The following is a 20698-nucleotide window of genomic DNA, read 5'->3' on the forward strand; positions in this document are numbered from 1 at the left end:
AAAATAATGAGACTGCTATTCATATGTAGCCCATATACTCAGTTTCATCACAGCCACATGCAACTGTTTTCCTTTTATCATTATACTTAGTAGCTATCCAAAGGCATAACACATCCTTTAGCAAAATCGTAACTGCCCAGTGGAAGACAGGAGAAGGGAAGGAGACAGTGAGGGAAGGGGCCCATGAGTGCAGGTCTTAGGAGGGCAACGATGTTTCTTGCTTCAATGTCCAACGTGCAGTGCATAGCTGGTGCATAGCAGGTGCAAATAAATAGTCCACATACGGAATTGGTATTTTGGAGGACCTGCCAGATACCAAGGTTTATACATTTCTAATCATAGTTAATCCCCTCAACGGGCTTCTGATGTCAGCAATATTACTATCCCTAATTTATAGACATGAATACTGCCTAAATGACCGAAGGATGGCATAGTAAAAGATGAAGATGAATAAAGAAAAATCATCATAATCTATTTTTATCTCATTTAAAATAAAACCAAAAGAATCAGATGATGGTAAGTTAGCATAAGAGGAGGGGCATAATCGTATTTCAGATACTCTGTTAAGTGACTGTCATAGGTAGCAATTTGAAGCTTTTCATAACTAAGCATGATATTGTTCTGGTGCGCTCTGCATTTTGGGGTTCACAAAGCAACAAGGGGGAAAGCAAGAAATTGATGAGGGGTGAACCAGGTAGGCTGGAGATTTAAAAACTAAAAACAAATAACAGCAACACCACCTACCACTAGCCTCCCTCACAAGCAAGGTGTCACTCACTGAATACTTTTCAATTAAATCAAAGAAAAATGTATTACCTTTTGTGTATATTTTAAATGTTTCAGCTGATTTGCAGCGGATTAAGGAAGGGATTTGCTTATTTCAATGTACCTCAAACTCATATGCAAATAGGACTGTGATATAGAGCCACACATTTATAGTCAAAGACAATACTTCCTTTTTAAGAAGAGCAGCACACAATGTAACTGCAAATGAATGTCACAAAAAAAGAAAGAAAGAACCAGACAGTGCTAAATGCCAGTGAAGAATTTTGGTAATTGTCAGGTGCATTGTAAAAATCACTGTCAAATATGTTTGTCTCCATTGTTTGTGATTCCTCTAAAGACTGAAAAAAAAATCCTCTCTGCTGCCCGCCCCCCCATCATTTGATCCTTTTCTATTCCCAAAGATTCCTACCACTCACGACAAATAACTCACTTATCGACATTTTGTTCCAGTTCTACTTTCAAAGTGGGAGAAGACAGCAGGACAGAGGGAAAGAGGGGGAGTGAAAGTAAATGTGTGTGTGTGTGCATGTATGTGTGTGTCCAAGAATGACAAAACTTGGAAGTCGACTACAAATTTTTAAAAAAAAAATGAATTCTAGGACAGGGATGGTTGCTGCTTTGTTAATGGGTAGACCTCACAGAGAACCAGGATTTCAGTTCAATTCACCCGCTCAGGTGTGTCCGACTCTTTGTAACCCCATGGACTGCAGTACGCCAGGCTTCTCGGTCCATCACCAACTCCCAGAGCTTACTCAAATTCATGTCCATTGAGTCGGTGACGCCATCCAACCATCTCATCCTCTGTCGTCCCCTTCTCCTCCTGCCTACAATATTTCCCAGCATCAGCGTCTTTTCCAAGGAGCCAGTTCTTCGCATCAGATGGCCAAATATTGGGAGTTTTAGCTTTAGCATCAGTCCTTCTAATGGATATGCAGGACTAATATCCTTTAGGATGGACTGGGATCTCCCTGTAGTACAAGGGACTCTCAAGAGTCTTCTCCAACACCACAGTTCAAAAGCATCAGTACTTCGGTGCTCAGCTTTCTTTATAGTCCAACTCTCACATTCATACATGACTACAGGAAAATTTATAGCTTTGACGAGATGGACCATTGTTGGCAAAGTAATGTCTCTACTTCTTAATATGCTTTCTAGGTTGGTCATAACTTTCCCTCCAAGGAGCAAGGGTCTTTTAATTTTCTGGCTGCAGTCACCATCTGCAGTGATTTTGGAGCCCAAGAAAATAAAGTCTCACACCGTTTCCATTTTTCTTCCATCTATTTGCCATCAAGTGATGGGACCATATGCCAAGATCTTAGTTTTCTGAATGCTGAGCTTTAAGTCAACTTTTTCACTCTCCTCTTTCACTTTCATCAAGCGGCTCTTTAGTTCTTCATTTTCTGCCATAAGGGTGGTGTCATCTGCCTATCTGAGGTTATTGATACTTCTCCCAGCAATCTTGATTCCACTATGTGCTTCATCCAGCCCAGCATTTCGCATGATGTATTCTGCATATAAGTTAAACAAGCAGGGTGAACATACACAGCCATGATGTACTCCTTCCCTGATTTGGAATCAGTCTGTTGTTCCATGTCCAGTTCTAACTGTTGCTTCTTGACCTACATACAGATTTCTCAGGAGGCAGGTCCAGTGGTCTGGTATTTGGGAATTCTCTTGAAGAATTTTCCACAGTTTGTTGTGATCCACACAGTCAAAGGCTTTGGCATAGTCAATAAAGCAGAAGTAGATGTTTTTCTGGTATTCTCTTGCTTTTTCGATGATCCAACGGATGTTGGCAATTTGATCTCTGGTTCCTCTGCCTTTTCTAAATCCAGCCTGAACATCTGGAAGTTCACAGTTCATGTACTGTTGAAGCCTGGCTTGGAGAATTTTGAGCATTACTTTGCTAGCAAGTGAGATGAGTGTAATTGTATGGTAGTTTGAGCATTCTTTAGCATTGCCTTTTTATGGGATTGGAAAGAAAACGGACCTTTTCCAGTCCTGTGGCCACTGCAGAGTGTTCCAAATTTGCTGGCACATTGAGTACAGCACTTTCACAGCATCATCTTTTAGGATTTGAAAGAGCTCAACTGGAATTGCATCACCTGCACTAGCTTTGTTAATAGTGATACTTCCTAAGGCCCACTTGGCTTCACATTCCAGGATGTCTGGCTCTAGGTGAATGATCACACCATCGTGATTATCTGGGTCATGAAGATTTTTTTGTATAGTTCTTCTGTGTATTCTTGCCACCTCTTCTTAATATCTTCTGTTAGGTTGAACCATTTCTGTCCTTTATTGTGCCCATCTTCGCATGAAATGTTCCCTTGGTATCTCTAATTTTCTTGAAGAGATCTTTAGTCTTTTCCATTCTATTGTCTTCCTCTAATTCTTTGCACTGATCACTGAGGAAGGCTTTCTTATCTCTCCCTGCTATTCTTTGGAACTCTGCGTTCAAATGGGTATATCTTTCCTTTTCTCCTTTGCTTTTTGCTTCTCATCTCTTCTCAACTATTTGTAAGGCCTCCTCAGACAACCATTTTGCCTTTTTGCATTTCTTTTTCTCGGGGATGGTCTTGATCTCTGCCTTTTGTACAATGTCATGAACCTCTGTCCATAGTTCTTCAGGCACTCTATCAGATCTAATCCTTTGAATCTATTTCTCACATCCACTGTATAATCATAAAGGGTTTGATTTAGGTCATACCTGAATGGTCTAGTGGCTTTCTCTAGTTTCTTCAATTTAAGTCTGAACATGTGCCTATAAATAAGAAACAAGTAGGGTGGTATTCAGGCTTCCCTGATGACATGGGTTCGATCCCTGGGTCAGGAAGATCCCCTGGAGAAGGGAATGGCAATCCACTCCAGTATTATTGCCTGGAGAATTCCATGGACAGAGGAGCCTAGAGGGCTACAGTCAGACACAACTGAGCAATTAACACATATACACACAAAGTGGTATTCATTTGTTATTTAGTCAATTTTAATAGAGCCATGAAATGATGCTTTTGAACTGTGGTTTTGGAGAACAAGCTTAAGAGTCCCTTGAACTGCAAGGAGATCTAACCAGTCCATCCTAAAGGAAATCAGTCCTGAATATTCATTGGAAGGACTGATGTTGAAGCTGAAACTCCAATACTTTGGCCACCTATGTGAAGAACTGACTCATTTGAAAAGACCCTAATGCTGGGAAAGATTGAAGGTGGAAGAACAGGACGACAGAGGGTGAGATGGCTGGATGGCATCACTGACTCAATGCACGAGTCTGAGTAAACTCTGGGAATCTGTGATGGACAGGGAGGCCTGGCGTGCTGCAGTCCATTGGGTTGCAAAGAGTCGGACACGACTGAGTGACTAAACTGAACTGAATGAGTAGTTACTATGGTGAGACATTAAGCTACCCAGGTGATTTTTTGCAAAAGTGAATGACTTATTTCATAAATGACACAAAATTACAGTTTTTATTTTAAAATATTAGTTAAATGGATTCAAGGACTGAACAATTTTTTACTCAGGTAATATATTTGTTAGGCTTCCTGACATTATACTCTCTAGAATTTATTTTCTTTAGATCTTAGACTCCTTTGCAGGATTTTCATCCTTAGCCTGTATTTAATTCTTGGTGCTCCACAGGGTTAAGTTTTAATTTTTTTTATCTGACATACTTCCCTGAGAGTTCTCATGGCTCCTACGCATCATCTATAAAATATGGAGACCAGAATTGATGACATCAAATTCCACACATACAGTTCAACATAGGAACCCCTCTCTTACCATCATTCCCTGGATGTTTTAAGGCACCCAAACCCAAACACCATGAAAGTGAACTAATCAACTCCCCGCTTATCTCACATTCATCCATGAAGTTGCCCAATCAAGAAACCTAAATGTCATTCTTAATTCTTTCCTTTAAACTTCCTAACAACCTAAAACTACTGCCCTGGTGACTCAGCTGATAAAGAATCTGCTTGCAATGCTGGACACTCCCACACTGGAAAGTTCAATCCCCAGGTTGGAAAGATCCCCTAGAGAAGGGAATGGCAACCCACTCCAGTATTCTTGCCTAGAGAAGTCCATGGACAGAGGAGCCTTATCCTCACCCATCAGAGCACAGACAAAATGAATACCACAGTCACAGAAAACTAGCCAAGCTGATCACATGGATCACAACCTTGTCTAACTCAGTGAAACTATGAGCCATGCTGGGCAGGGTCACCCAAGACGGACGGGTCATGGTGGAGAGTTCTGACAAAACGTGGTCCACTGGAGAAGGGAATGGCAAGCCACTTTGCCTTGAGAACCCATGAACAGTACAAAAAGGCAAAAAGATAGGACTCCCCAAGTCAGTAGGTACCAAGTATGCTAATGGAGATCAGTGGAGAAATAAATGCAGAAGGAATGAAGAGACAAAGCAAAAACAGCACCCAGCTGTGGATGTGACTGGTGATGGAAGTAAAGTCTGATGCTGTAAAGAACAATATTGCATAGGAACCTGGAATGTTAAGTTCATGAATCAAGGTAAATTGGAAGTGGTCAAACAGGAGATGGCAAGAGTGAACATAGACATTTTAGGAATCAGCAAATTAAAATGGACTGGAATGGGTGAATTTAACTGAGATGACCATCATATCTACTACTGTGGGCAAGAATCCCTTAGAAGAAATGGAGTAGCCCTCACAGTCAACAAAAGAGTCCAAAATGCAGTACTTGGGTGCAATCTCAAAAATGACAGAATGATCTCTGTTCATTTCCAAGGCAAACCATTCAACATCTCAGTAAGCCAAGTCTATGCCCCAACCACTAATGCTGAGGAAGCTGAAGTTGAACATTCTATGAAGACCTACGGGGACCTTCTAGAACTAACATCCAAAAAAGATGTCCATTTCATCATAGGGGACTGGAATGTAAAAGTAGGAAGTCAAGAAACACCTGGAGTAACAGGGAAATTTGGCCTTGGGGTACAAAATGAAGCAGGGCAAAGGCTAACAGAGTTTTGCCAAGAGAATGCACTGGTCATAGCAAACGCCCTCTTCCAACAACACAAGAGATGACTCTACACATGGACATCACCAGATGATCAATACTGAAATCAGATTGATTATATTCTTTGCAGCCAAAGATGGAGAAGATCCATACAGTCAGCAAAAACAAAAGTGGGAGCTGACTGTGGATCACAGCATGAACTCCTTATACAAAATTCAGATTTATTTTGAAAAAAGTAGGGAAAACCACCAGAGCATTCAGGTGTGACCTTAATTAAATCCCTTATGATTATACAGTGGAAGTAACAAATAGATTCAAGGAATTCAACCTGATAGAGTGCCTGAAGAACTATGGACAGAGGTTTGTGATATTGTACAGGACGCAATGATCAAGACTATTTCCAAGGAAAAGAAATGAAAAATGCAAAATGGTTGTTTGCAGAGGCCTTAAAAACAGCTGAAAAAAAGAAAAGTTAAAAGCAAAGGAGAAAATGAAAGATATACCCATCTGAATACAGAGTTCCAAGAATAGCAAGGAGAGATAAGAAAGCCTTCCTCAGTGATCAGTGCAAAGAAATTGAGGAAAACAACAGAATGGGAAAGACTAGAGATCTCTTCAATAAAATAAGAGATACCAAGGGAACATTTCATGCAAAGATGGGCTCAATAAAGGACAAAAATGGTATGGACCTAACAGAAGCAGAAGGTATTAAGAAGAGGTGGCAAGAATATACAGAAGAACTATATAAAAAAGATTTTCATGACACAGATAATCATTATGGTGTGATCTCTCACCTAGAGCCAGACATCCTGGAATGTGAAGTCAAGTGGGCCTTAGGAAGCATCACCATGAACAAAACTAGTGAATGTGATGTAATTGCAGTTGAGCTATTTCAAATCCTGAAAGATGATGCTGTGCACTCAATTTGAGTGCTGCACTCAATATGCCAGCAAAAAACTCAGCAGTGGCCACAGGACTGGAAAAGGTCAGTTTTCATTCCAATCCCAAAGAAAGTCAATCCCAAAGAATGCTCAAACTACCGCACAATTGCAGTCATCTCACACGCCAGTAAAGTAATGCTCAAAATTATCCAAGTCAGGCTTCAGCAATACGTGAACCATGAACTTTCAGATGTTCAAGCTGGTTTTAGAAAAGGCAGAGGAACCAGAGATCAAATTGCCAACATCCGCTGGATCACTGAAAAAGCAAGAAATTTCCAGAAAAACACTTACTTCTGTTTCAGTGACAATACCAAAGCCTTTGACTGTGTGGATCACAACAAACCATGGAAAATTCTTTGAAATATGGGAATACCAGTCCACCTGACCTGCCTCTTGAGAATTCTGTAGGTAGGTTAGGAAGCAACAGTTAGAACTGGACATGGAACAACAGACTGGTTCCAAGTAGGAAAAGAAGTACATCAAGGCTGTGTATTGTCACCCTACTTATTTAACTTTTTGCAGAGTACATCATGAGAAATGCTGGGCTGGAGGAAGCACAAGCTGGAATCAAGATTGCCAGGAGAAATATCAATAACCTCATACACCATCCTAATGGCAGAATATGAAGAAGAACTACAGAGCCTCTTGATGAAAGTGAAAGAGGAGAGTGAAAAAGTTTGCTTAAAGCTCAGCATTCAGAGAACTAAGATCATGGCATCCGGTCCCATTACTTCATGGCAGATAGACGGGGAAACAGTGGAAACAGTGGCTGACTCTATTTTTCTGGGCTCCAAAATCACTGCAGATGGTGACTGCAGCCAGAAAATTAAAAGACCCTTGCTCCTTGGAAGGAAAGTTATGACCAACCTAGACAGCATATTAAAAAGCAGAGACATTACCTTGCCAACAAAGGTACGTCTAGTCAGAGCTATGGTTTTTCTAGTGGTCATGTATGGATGTGAGAATTGGATGATAAAGAAAGCTGAGCAATGAAGAATTGATGCTTTTGAACTGTGGTATTGGAGAAGACTCTTGAAAGCCCCTTGGACTGCAAGGAGATCCAACCAGTGCATCCTAAAGGAAATCAGTCCTGAATATTCATTGGAAGGACTGATGCTGAGGCTGAAACTCCAATACTTTGGCCACCTGATGTGAAGAGCTTGCTTATCTGAAAAGACCCTGATGCTGGGAAAGTATGAAGGCAGAAGGAGAAGGGGATGGCAGAGGATGAGATGGTTGGATGGCATCACTGACTCAACGGACATGAGTTTGAGTGGACTCCGCGAGTTGGTGATGGACAGGGAGGCCTGGCTTGTTGCAGTCCATGGGGTCACAAAGAGTTGGACATGATTGAGCAACCGAACCGAACCGAACTGAAGGGAACATTTCATGCAAAGATGGGAAGAATAAAAGACAGAAATGGTATTGATGTAACAGAAGCAGAAGATATTAAGAAAAGGTGTCAAGAACACATAAAAGAACTAGACAAAAAAGGTCTTCATGACCCAGATAACCCCTATGGTGTATCACTAACTTACAGCCAGACATTCTGGATAGAGAAGTCAAGTGGACCTTAGGAAGCATCACTATGAACAAAGCTAGTGGAGGTGATAGAATTCAAGTTGAGCTCTTTCAAATCCTAAAAGATAGTGCTATAAAAGTGTTGCATTCAATAAGCCAGCAAATTTGGTAAACTCATCAGTGGCCACAGGACTGGAAAAGGTCAGTTTTCCCTCCAATCCCAAAGAAAGGTGATGCCAAAGAATGCTCAAACTACTGCACAATTGCACTATCTCACATGCTAGCAAAGTAATGCTCAAAATTCTCCAAGCCAGGCTTCAACAGTACATGAACCGAGAACTTCCAGATGTTCAAGCTGGATTTAGAAAAGGCAGAGGAGCCAGAGATCAAATTGCCAATATTCACTGGATCATCAAAAAAGCAAAAGAGTTCCAGAAAAACATCTGCTTCAGTGACAACGCCAAAGCCTTTGACTGTGTGGATCACAAGAAAATACAGAAAATTCTTCAAGAGATGGGAATACCAGACCACCTGACCTGCCTCCTGAGAAATCTGTATGGAGGTCAAGAAGCAACAGTTAGAACCAAACATGGAGCAATGGACTGGTTCCAAATTGTGAAAGGAGATCGTCATGGCTGCATATTATCGCCCTGCTGATTTAAATCATATGCAGAGTACACCATGAGAAATGCCAGGCTGGATGAGGCACAAGCTGGAATTAAGTTTGCCAGGAGAAATTCCAACCACCTCAGATTTGTAGATGACACCACCTTTATGGCAGAAAGCTAAGAGGAACTAAAGAGCCTCTTGATGAAAGTGAAAGAACAGAAAGAAAAAGCTGGCTTAAAACTGAAAAGTCAAAAAACTAAAATCATGGCAGCTGGTCCCATCACTTCATGACAATTAGATGGGATACAATGGAAACAGTGACAGACTTTATTTTTTGGGCTCCAAAATCACTGCAGATGGTGAATGCAGCCATGAAATTAAAAGACGCTTGCTCCTTGGAAGAAAAGCTATCACAGACCTTGAAAGTGTATTAAAAAGCAGAGACATTACCTGGCTGACAAAGGCTGGTCTGTATAGCCAAAGGTATGGTTTTTCTGGTAGTCATGTATGAGTGTGAGAGTCGCACCATAAAGAAGGCTAGCACTTAAGAAGTAATGGTTTCAAACTGTGGTGCTGGAGAAGACTCTAGAGTCCCTTGCACAGTAGGGAAATCAAACCAGCTATTCCTAAAGGAAATCAATCCTGAATATTCATTAGAAGGACTAATATTGAAGCTGAAGCTCCAATACTTTGGCCACCTGATGCAAAGAGCAGACTCACTGGAAAAGACCCTGATGCTGGGAAAGACTGAAGGCAGGAGGAGAAGGGGGTGACAGAGGACGAGATGGTTGGATGGCATCACCGACTCAATGGACACGAATTTGAGCAAGCTCTGGGAGATGGTGTAGGACAGGGAAGCTTGACGTGCTGCAGTCCATAGGGTAGCAAAGAGTTGGACATGGCTGAGTGTCTGAGCAACAGCAACAGTCTAATGGTGCCCTAAATTTTTACACCCTAAAATATATTAAGAAACCACCCATTCTCCTCACTCTCTCTGCTACCAGCCAGTTCAAGTCAGCATCATCTCTCCCAATATTCTCACAAACACCTGCCTAGTCAGTCTCTCTGGTTCAATCTTGCCCGCCCCCAGTGATTTCAGACTCCACAGCCAGTTACTCTGTAAAAATGCAAATTTGGTCATGCTGCTGTCCTGTTTGAAACTCTTTCCTAAAGGGTTTCTCATACACTAAAGATAGAATTCCAAATCCTTTATGAGATCTTTTAGACCTCTAATTTATCTTACAAATTCTTGTCTTGCCTCTCCTCTTTCAGATGCTACATTCCACCATATTGCTAGTCTCTCAGGTCCTTAAAAATGAACTTGATTCCTTAGGTCCTCCCATATCCTTCCTACTGCCTAGAACTTATTTTTACTCTACAACTACCAGCGCTCACTCTTGGTTATCATTTAAACACTGGCTTCCTTTGAGAAGCCTATCTGGATTCCATTCCAACCCTGCTCTTCCTACCCACGTTCAACCCTCTGTACTTGCACCCAACATACCCTTATCTCCAACAAAGATGGGGGTTGTTATATGTTCCCACAATGATATAAACATTCTAACATAATTTTTAATATTTTATTATAAATACCTACTTAATATTTTTTCATTAATTTTGGTATAAAAGGGCAACAAACTACCCAGTATAAGCAGCTTGTCCAGTACAGTGCCTTGCACAGAACTGCTGCGCAAGGAATATTTCTTCAATGAGAAAATGGAGCACCTTTGACTTTTAGAAACTGGGAAGTGTTTAGAGATAAATAAACACCCCTTACCTTTAAGGAGGATAATGTTAAATGCAGAATGGTTGTTATATATAATTATATGATGATAATGAGTAAATAAAATTGACTTCAATTTGGATACATGGGGATTTGCTAATGTGGTAAATTGGAATTAAATATTTAGCTCTCCCTTTTGGGATAATCTAATCCACACTAAACACTTTTGGAAGACAGTTTTATGATTTTATTTTACAGATGAGAAAATAGGCACAGCAAAGTTAATTGAGTAACTCACGGTTACCCAGTGAATCAGAAGCAGAGCCAAGTTGTCAATATCTAGTACTTTGTGCTATCATTTTTAAAAACCATTTTGTCTTTTTCTGTGATTGTCAGACTTCAATCTGTATACTTTAACAGACTTCTCAAAAATATCTCTTGTACTATTTATATTTGCATATGGAAATTCACGAATGGAGGTATTTTGCGATAGATTTTCTTCTAGTCTTTAAAGTGCACGGCTTCCTGGGATGTGTCTCTGCACTCCCGTGCACTCTGAGGTACTCCCGTCTTTGCTCTTAATAGAGTGTTCATGTGAGGCACTAACTGCCACCACAAAGCGCCAGCGTTGAACTCTTCTGACTGGCCCTCACACTGCATACTCTACATCTTTAAGTGCCCATAGTGAGTTGGCTGGTGCATTCCATTGCACTCAGCGGACATTCTGGTGGAACATGCTGCCGGTACTTAATAAATATTTGAGAAGCAACACAGGCTATTAAATTTAAGAGGATTTCTAGTTCCAACATTCATATTGTGAGAGAAATAAACTCAAAAAGGTTTATGATGCCATTTCAAAAGGCCAGATATGTACTAAGTACTCAATAAATATGCTTATATGTGGTATTCTGGGGCTAAAGGCAAACATAGGGCATAATCAAAAGGCATCAGAAAGCCTTTATCACCTTTTCACTATATACAATTAGTGTATAAACTTTCACTCTTTATAACAACAAGTATTGCTGATATTAATTTCTCAGAGACAGGGCAAGTATACACTTGAGATTTTTTCCCCTAGCCCCAGACTGGACCAACCAGGGCTCTTTCTTTTTAAACCTGAATATAGCACAAGGTGTTAAAAGAATTTAAGCTGTATAAATTGTGGCTAACACATGCAACTTTTATTAGGTATGCAGTAATAAAATTAGGTATTTTATTAGGTATACTACACTCCTCTGAATCATTTTTCAGATCAGTTATACAATTTTCTCTCACCAGATACATTATCAAATAAAAGAATCCCCAATAAGAGAATATTTCCCTTGCTCTGTGAGCTTTGCTTAACCTGTCCTTTGTTCACCAGAAGCAAACATCTCTACCCCTAAAGCACTCAAGCTAGCTCATTATATCAGTCTCTAGCCCCGCCTTGCGGCTCCAGGCTCAGGAAGAACTCTAAATGTCCAAAGTATTTACTGTTCTTAATCCCCAGTGTGATGTTAAATGAATTGGTTCTGTCATGTGAATATAACTGATTATGTTTCCCCTAATCAAGATAGACACTCAACTTACCCATTTGTAAGTCAGCCTATGTAAAAGGAAGAGAGAACTTCTGTCAGATACTAAGTTAACATCAATTGCTCATACCATGGAAATGTCAATTAAAATTTGAACGCAATCTTTCAAACACAATTTTCCAGTCCAAGAAATGTGCCTACATCCATAGTGAATTGAGAGGCATACAAGGTAAAGTATTAAGCTCAACAGATGTGTTAATATTCTTGGTTGGTCACTGGTAATAATATCATGATATTCGTAGAGTCAGAATACTTTTGATTTCACTTGAAAATGCAGATTCCAAGAATTCATTCTCATTCATTAGCTCTGTTTGAGGGGAAAGGACTTTACAGAGATGTTGTTTCATTTCTGAATGCTGCAGTTCCTACTAAGCTCTACCAAGAAAAAATGGTTCCATTCAAGAGTACATAGAGATGGAGTTGACTTCCTGCTTTCAGAGATTATGAATGCTCTCAAACACTTCCAAAGCAAAGTAAATTCCAAGCTGGGTTCTAAAGATTATTTTTTAAACTCCATTTGCCATAGTGGTCTGAATGTGACTATGATAAAGGCTAACAGAGTGAAAACAAATGTTTAAACCAAAGGTGCCTGCCCACTGGAGAATTTACCTGCAGAGATTCCATTTCTTCATCTTTTCTATGAGTCTCCTCCAGCAGATCTAAAATAAGAAAGCAAAATACCGGTTAAAATATAATGTAAAAATGCATTGCCTCTTAGTATCAAAAGTTTATTCAGTCAATAGCTTGCATAAACTATTGCATAAGAAAGACGTTGCATAATATTGCATACTTTGACGTTGAAGTATGAGAAACAATAAGAAAGGAATGCCCTCCAATCCCAGCTGATGATGGGCCCTGCCATGCCTAAACTAGCTGAGAAGCCCTGGGCGATCTGCGGTCTGGTGGAGATACCAAAAAAGGAGACCAACTCAAGTACAAGTCCAACATCAAACCAACGCTTTGGAAATTTGGTCTAATGATTATGTAACTCAAAAACAATACAAAATTTTCTTTAAAAAAAAAAACTTTTTTCTTTTGAAAGAAAAAAATAGAGACAAACCATTTGCTCTTAGAATAAGCTCCCAAGCCAAGTTCCACCTCCAGAGTCAATTTTTACAACCAAATTAAAACACCCCGGAATAATGGGTGTTATTAGTGGAAAGAGAACACCCCCTTAACTGTAAAGTCATATTAATTATCATTTCACACTGAGAGGGTGGGAAGCGCTGAAGCCACATCTGATCAACCGTCTGGCACCATCTCAGAGAAGTCAGGGGCTGGAAGGGGAGTCAGTCAACTCAAGAGAGTTCTGTCTAAATGCATGTGTACAGGCATGGCGTCTCAGTGTCCTGCATTAACTTATGAACTTGCTATAAAGGAAAATGCATTTGGCAAGCAGAATTTTCTGCCCGCAGCCATACCACCCTGTGCTATGATCTTATTAGACCTCGCAAACCTAAAGAGGGCTGGGCTGACTTGGAACTTGGATGAAAACTGGTAAAAAATACCTACAGCAGAGCACATTATGATTAGTGTCTGCCTCACTCTATGATGTATATAGCTTACCAAGAGGCTGTGCTGCATAAAAGGAAAATACAACACACAGAAATTCAAGGTATATCCCAGAAAAGCAAATGTTTTTAGCAAATGCTACTAGATGGAGCAGGAAACAGTAGTATAGTGGGTAAGAAGTTACACTGGTCTGTGTCATAACAGGGAGGGCAATATCCTGAAACTTAAGGAGACCTGGTAGATGATATAATTGATGGTGATGACTTTTTGAGACTGCACAGTGAAGAGAAATACAGAGGAATGTCAGGCAGTCCCCTTAAGACACTATGTAGTGGGATTAGTGATAAAAGTCAGGTTATGCTTTGTACCTGTAGATGATGATGTTGGCTCCCAAAGCACCCAAAATCAGAGTTACATCAAGAAAGTTATGGGAGAATATCAATGTATTAAGGTTTTATATTTAAAGGTTTTTTGTTGGCACATCAGAATTTTTAGCTATATGTACAGAAACCAACTGGCCGCGTGGTGAGTTAAGTGTCCTCAATGATTCCGCTTCCTTTATCCTTACTTATCCACATTGTGACATTGCAGCTACTTTCATTAAGAGGTCACATGTATCCTGCATCTAAGCTTGCCACCTGACTTGATATGATAAATAGAAAACAGCAGAAGCAAGCGTGTGCCGATCCACACTGAGTTCAAAAGGCCTTATGAATTTTCACTTTTCCACGTGGTATTCTGTCACTACCATTTGAATAAGCCCAGGCCAGCCTGCTAGGTGACAAGAGACACATGGTCCAGAATTCTTTCCACTCCTGAAACTCTGCAAGTTGCCCCAACTGGTAGCCAGCAAATGCCCAGAAGCCAGATGACTCACTGTTAGTCATCTGGCTTCATAAAAGGAAAATACAACATACAATAATTCAATGTATATCCCAGAAGAGCAAATGCAAATGTTTTTAGCAAACGCTACTAGATGCAGCAGGAAACAGTAGTATAGTGGGTAACAAGTCACACTGGTCTGTGTCGTAATTGGGAAGGCAATATCCTGAAACTTCAGGAGACCTGGTAGATGATATATAATTGATGGTGATGGGAGCCAACTAAGACCAGACAAACTGCCCAGCTAAGCCCGATACCAATTTCAACTCACAGAATCATGACTTATGGAATAAATGTAATTGGGGGTTGTTTTGGTACAAAGCACTTGCTCACTGATAAAAATCAGCTAACTGAACATGTAAACTAAAGAGCAAGCATTTAGAATGTATTAGAAGGCTATAAGATTAATTAACCAATATATCCAATAACAATAGATAATAGAAAAAACGATCCAGATTCTGGAGAGAAAAACAACTGATCTGGGTGGGTAGGAATGTAGGTAGCATGAGCTAATGGGCATCAGACTGGTAACACTAATCTTCATGTTACTCCACTCAAAATGGAATTTCATACAGAGAAGAAAGAGCTAATGAGACTAGCTTAGATCTCTTGCTTACTGCTTGGCCAAGGGAAAGTATGAAACACTTTCACTGATAATCCCAGAAGAATTGGATGAAGACCAGAAAGGACTGTTTCCAAACATCAGGGTACTATTAACAAGAGGAGGAGGTATGGATATCAAACAGGCCAAAATAACAGATGGCTTTAGGAACTGTATCTTCAGCACAACTCTCTTCAATATTTGTGAGACATAAATTACTTCAGTATCTTGGCTATCATAAATAATGCATCAATAAACATGGGGGTGAATATATCTTTTTGGATTTAGTGTTTTCATTTTCTTCAGATAAATACCCAGAGGGGAACTGTAGGATCATATGGCTGTTGTAGTTTTAATTTTTTGAGAAGCTTTCAAACTATCACCCACAATGGTTGCACCACCTTACATTCCAACAGTGCACAAGGGTTCCCTTTACTTCATATCCTTGCCAACATTTGTTTCTGTTGTCTTCTTGATACTAACCATGCTAACAGGTGTGAGGTGATATCTCATCATGGTTTTGATTTGCATGTCCCTGACGATTAGTGATGTTAAGCATCTTTTTAAGTGTATACTGGCCATCTGTATATCTCCCTTGGAAAAATGTCTATTCAGCTCCTATGCCCATTTTTTAAATCAGATTTTTTTTTTGTAGTTGAGCTGTCTGAGTTCTTTATATTGATATAATTTAGATATTAACTCCTTATCAGATATATCATTTTCAAATATCTTCTCCCCCTCAGTGGGTTGCTTGTTTGTTGATGATTCCCTTTGCTTTGCAAAAGCTTTTCAGTTTGATATAGTCCCTTTTTTTTTATCATTGCCCTTGCCTGAGGAGACACATCCAAAAAATACTGCTAAGATATCCCTGTTTTCTTCTAGGAGTCTTATGGCTTCAGATCTTATCAAGTCTTTAACTCATTTTTAGTTTATTTTTGTATATTGTGTAAGAAAGTATCTGTGAATCAATAAAGATGTGATACATATATATGATGAAACACTAGCCATAAAAAAAGGAATGAAATCTTGCCATTTGTAACAACACAGATTGTCCTAGAGGGTATTAAGCTAAGTGAAATAAGTCAGAGAAAGAAAGACAAATACCATATTATCTCACTTACATGTGGAATCTAAAAACTAATCCATAACACCAAACAAACAAAACAAAACAGACAAACTCATGGATACAGGGAACAAACTGGTAGTCTAGGGGTGAGTGGGAAGGTTGGATGAAATAAGTGAAAGGGATTAAGAGGTACAGACTTCCAGTTATAAATAAGTCATTGTGATGGAATGTATGGTATAGGGAATATTGTCAATAAAACAGCAACAGCTTTGCATGATGACAGATGTTTACTAAACATATCATGGTGATCAATCTGTATTGTATATAAATGTCAAATTACTATGTTGTATTGTTCTTGTTCAGTCGCTAAATTGTGTCTGACTCTTTGTGACCCCATGAACTGCAGTACACCAGGCTTCCCTGTCTACCAATTCCCAGAGTTTGCTCAAACTCACGTCCATTGAGTTGGTGATGCCATCCAACCATCTCATTCTCTGTCGCCCTCTTCTCCTTCTGCCCTCAATCTGAAACTAATACAATATTGTATGTCAACTAAACATCAATTAAAATGTTTTTAAATAAAAAAGTATTTGTGAGATATAAAATCACTACTGTGTCACTGTGTGGCCATGGCCATTTTGCTCCACTACTTACTGATATAGGAGGTCCTCAGAGCTGAACCCCTTGTGATGAATGACATGACAATGAAACAGTGGAGCTGCAACAGTGGATAGTGGGGTATAACCATTAAAGAAAACTGATTTTGTTCTTCCAGGGTCAACTTGGTATGGAAAACACCAATCTTCTTAGCTGAAACTTAACTGGATAAGTATGGGTTTTGAATCTCATATACCCAAGCTCAACTCACACATCTGATAAAATATATATGTAAAGGAGTTCAGTCTATCCTTAGAACTTCATAGAACTATCACAATTTAAAAATTATGTCCTTGGTTTTCTTCAAATATATAAAGGTGACACTGCTCTTCCAAAAAGCCGATACCAATGGCAATGCTAGATTTTGAATGACTTTACAAAACTACCATGGAATTGCTATAACTGACTTAAAATATAGAACACCCCTTGTGTTCACCCCCACTGACTTTCATCCCAGCTTCTATCAAGAGCATAAGTGGACAACTGTTCTTTTTCTGTCTCTATGTCAAATCCCTACCTTTTGAGAACTTCATGTTCTTCTCCATGTGGTTCCTGTAAAACTTTCAGTCAAAAGGCCTATCTCTCTGGCCACAAAATTAGGTCATGACCCAGACTGGCCTGACAGGGCACTTTACCTCCCCAAGCATATAAGCTAAGCAAAAGTCAGCGGGAATCCTTTTTTTTAGGGAAGAATATGGATTCCAAGAGAGAACACTCCTTCTGAAGCTGCAAGCTTAGATAAGCCTGGTGCTTCCAAGGTGCTATTTTCTCCTATGTCAAAGGAATGTGTACAAACAATGAAGCTGGCAGGGAAGAAAACGGAGTCAAGAAACAGAATTGGCTGAGGACAAGATCTGCCCTTATCTGAAGGCCACATAACTACTTCTAATGTTTTTCTTTTTTTTTCAGTAGTAACTACATTGCTGTCATTGCTAAAAGTCTCTGGGGATGTGGTTATGCTGAAACTTCTTATCTCTGTGCAGAAACTTGGAGAACTTGGGGTTAGCAAGAACTTTGTATTTCACGGTGAAACATTTCATTCTGTAATAAATAGATGAAGACATGAAGCTCCAAGAAGGCAAACTGCTTGCCTGCAATTACCTAGTGCTACAGCCACAACGAGAGCTCTGCTCTCGCATCTTCCTAGCTCATCTCTTCAGTACCACTCAGTACTGAACTACATGCTTCTTCATATGGTTATTTTTTTTAATTTTTAAAAAACTAATTTTAAAATGTATTCATTTATGGCTGCCCATGGGTTTCCTCGAGTTGCAGTGAGCAGGGGCTACTCTCCAGTTGTGGTGAGAGGGCTTCCCACTGTGATGGCGTCTCTCGTGGAGCATGGGCTCCAGGGCGCTCTGGCTTCAGCTGCTGCAAGGCGGGTGGGACCTTCCCAGATTGAACCCATGTTCCCTGCATTGGCAAATGGATTCTTAACCACTGGATGACCAGGGAAGTTCCATATGGTTTCTTATGTGCACACATTTGTATTCATCTCACTTATCTTAGGAGGCCACTGATGTCAACAACAAGGGCTTTGATGTCTTTATATCCACAGCTTCCCTAACCACCGCTTACCCACCTTTGCTACTTAACTCAGGTCCCCAAAATACCCTTCTCTGCCTATATCATTTCTTTATTCACTCGCTCACTTGCTAGGTGCATTGTTCAACTATATGCATTTGGAAGGATAAACAGGGCTGTGGCTACTAGGCCTCGCTGAGAAGCGACTGCTCTATTGCAGACAGACATGAGAGGGGAGAACACAGGTGAGACTCCCGAACAGTTGATGTCACACAATGCTGTGACAATCGAGTGTGCTGTGACACCTAGCTCTAATGAGCAAACTTGCTGTTTGTTCTTCCCGGCTTCAGAACAAATGACCAGCATGGAAAAAGCTGAAGGGCTGCTCTGCTCCCTTGCTCACCACTGGCATGTTCCTGTTTTGCTTTATTATTCTCTGGTTTGCTGTTCAACACAAACAGCGATTCAACTGCCATGCAAATTGCTGTGGCTAAATGTGCTTCCATCAACATTAGTAAGTGAGAGGTTTCTCTCTCTTTTTTTTTTTTTGGTGAAAAGGGCAGCCATCCTGTGTATTTTTTTTGGACTGGCTTGAGCCAGTTTAAATGAGCTGATACTAACTCACTATGACATATGGTTATTAGAGGCGGGAACAAGTCCCACTTAAAAAAGCAGGACATTATGGATGAGAAGCGGAGAATCCTGTTGTTCTGTTCTGTTTTCGTCCACGTTTCAGTTCTCTGGCACACACAGGGTAATATATCATGATCATGTTTCTGGCTGAGACTGTCTTCCGCCACTTCCTTTGCAGCTAGTGGTCTGGCTATTTAAGGAGGTTTGACACTTTCTAAATGTTGATTCTGGTTCCTAGTAGCCAAGGAAACAGATACGTTGGTTGTTTAATTGCTTTTAAAAGGAGAATCCTGTTCAGGTGTGCATAAGTCATTTAGCAGCAGTCATTTCACAGAAAGGTTGGAGATCAAGCTTAGAAAGAAGTAGGTTTTTATTTTTGTTTTTTTCCCCCAAATTTCACTAAGAATATCTCATCCATATTATAACTCAGCCTAGTTGGTAATGGAGAGAAAGTTCTAGAAACAAGGGTTTCAGACTCAGCAGCATTTATAACAACAGCATTGAACACGTAGCAGTGGCAGAAGAATATGGTGAAATAGTGACTGCAGTTTAGGGAAAAGCATTTAGTTTCTGGCTCCTTATCCCATTAGTAATTTAGTGCTCCTTTTCAATGTTACTCTACATATCCTAACATTTGTGGAAAACAACATGATGCGAAAGTAGCTCAGATGTGTCCAACTCTTTGGGACCCCATGGACCATACAGTCCATTTGAATTCTCCAGGCCATAATACTGGAGTGAGTAGCTGTTCCCTTCTCCAGGGGATCTTCCCAACTCAGGGATTGAACCCATGTCTCCCACATTGCAGGCAGATTATTTACCAGGTGAGCCACCAGGGAAGCCCCAGAATACTGGAGTGGGTAGCCTATCCCTTCTCCAGTGGACCTTCCCAACCCAGGAATTGAACCGGGGTCTCCTGTATTGCAGGCAGTCTTTACCTTCTGAGCTACAGGGAAGCCTGTGGAAAACAATAGATAATGTAAAATAAGAGATAATGTAATTCCTGTGGAAAACCCATGGAAAACAATAGATAATGTAAATTCTCAAAAGAATAATTTGTAAAAAGTAAATCTGTGCCGTTTCTCTTTGTGGGTGGTAGTTGTGGTACAATGGAATTAATCAAATTAAAGAACACATCACAACCCTTAAGAGGTCACAAACGATGGACCTAGCCTCCTGCTGTTATATACTAGATGCTCCAGATACTATCTACATGCTGAAGACACGGTCAATTTCTCTTTTCTTTTCCTGGCTCCCTAGTTATTCAGGACTGCTGATACTTTAGGGATCACTGAACTAACATAATGCCAAAGTTTTTTATTTTGTTTTTAAAAAAGAAGTTGAATTCTTATGAATGAAGTCACACACACTTTCAAGTGTATAGCATAAACAAACAATTTAAAAAGCTAAAAGAAAGCATCTTTGGTGGAAGCAGAAGTGAAGGGCTTGGAGGCCCGACCACTGGACTTGCCTCTCATCCTGGCATCAACCTCTGTGGGACTGTGATACGGCTATAAAGCTCCACACTGTGCTAGCTGAGAATCACTGCTCACTGCTCTAACCTACTTCCCACATCTTAGAGATGAGGCCTGAGTTCCGAGAGATTAAAAGCCTTTGTCAACATCACATAACTAGTGAATAGAAGTGTGTGAACCTGAACCTAGGGTTTCTGAACTGGACCAGGGT

General features: G+C 40.2%; 1 protein-coding gene across 9 annotated transcripts in view; it reads right to left on the minus strand.

Annotated features, from left to right (window-relative positions):
- The window catches only part of CEP128 (centrosomal protein 128), a 484062-nt gene that overhangs the window by 85030 nt on the left and 378334 nt on the right, over positions 1-20698 (minus strand). For all 9 annotated transcript variants that reach the window (XM_070469726.1, XM_070469720.1, XM_070469725.1 and 6 more), the window contains one exon: positions 12747-12796. In XM_070469726.1, coding sequence (XP_070325827.1) covers positions 12747-12796 — 50 coding nt within the window. The remainder of the gene's footprint in view (positions 1-12746; positions 12797-20698) is intronic.

Source organism: Odocoileus virginianus, chromosome 6, assembly GCF_023699985.2.
Source record: "Odocoileus virginianus isolate 20LAN1187 ecotype Illinois chromosome 6, Ovbor_1.2, whole genome shotgun sequence".
Lineage (NCBI taxonomy): Eukaryota > Metazoa > Chordata > Mammalia > Artiodactyla > Cervidae > Odocoileus > Odocoileus virginianus.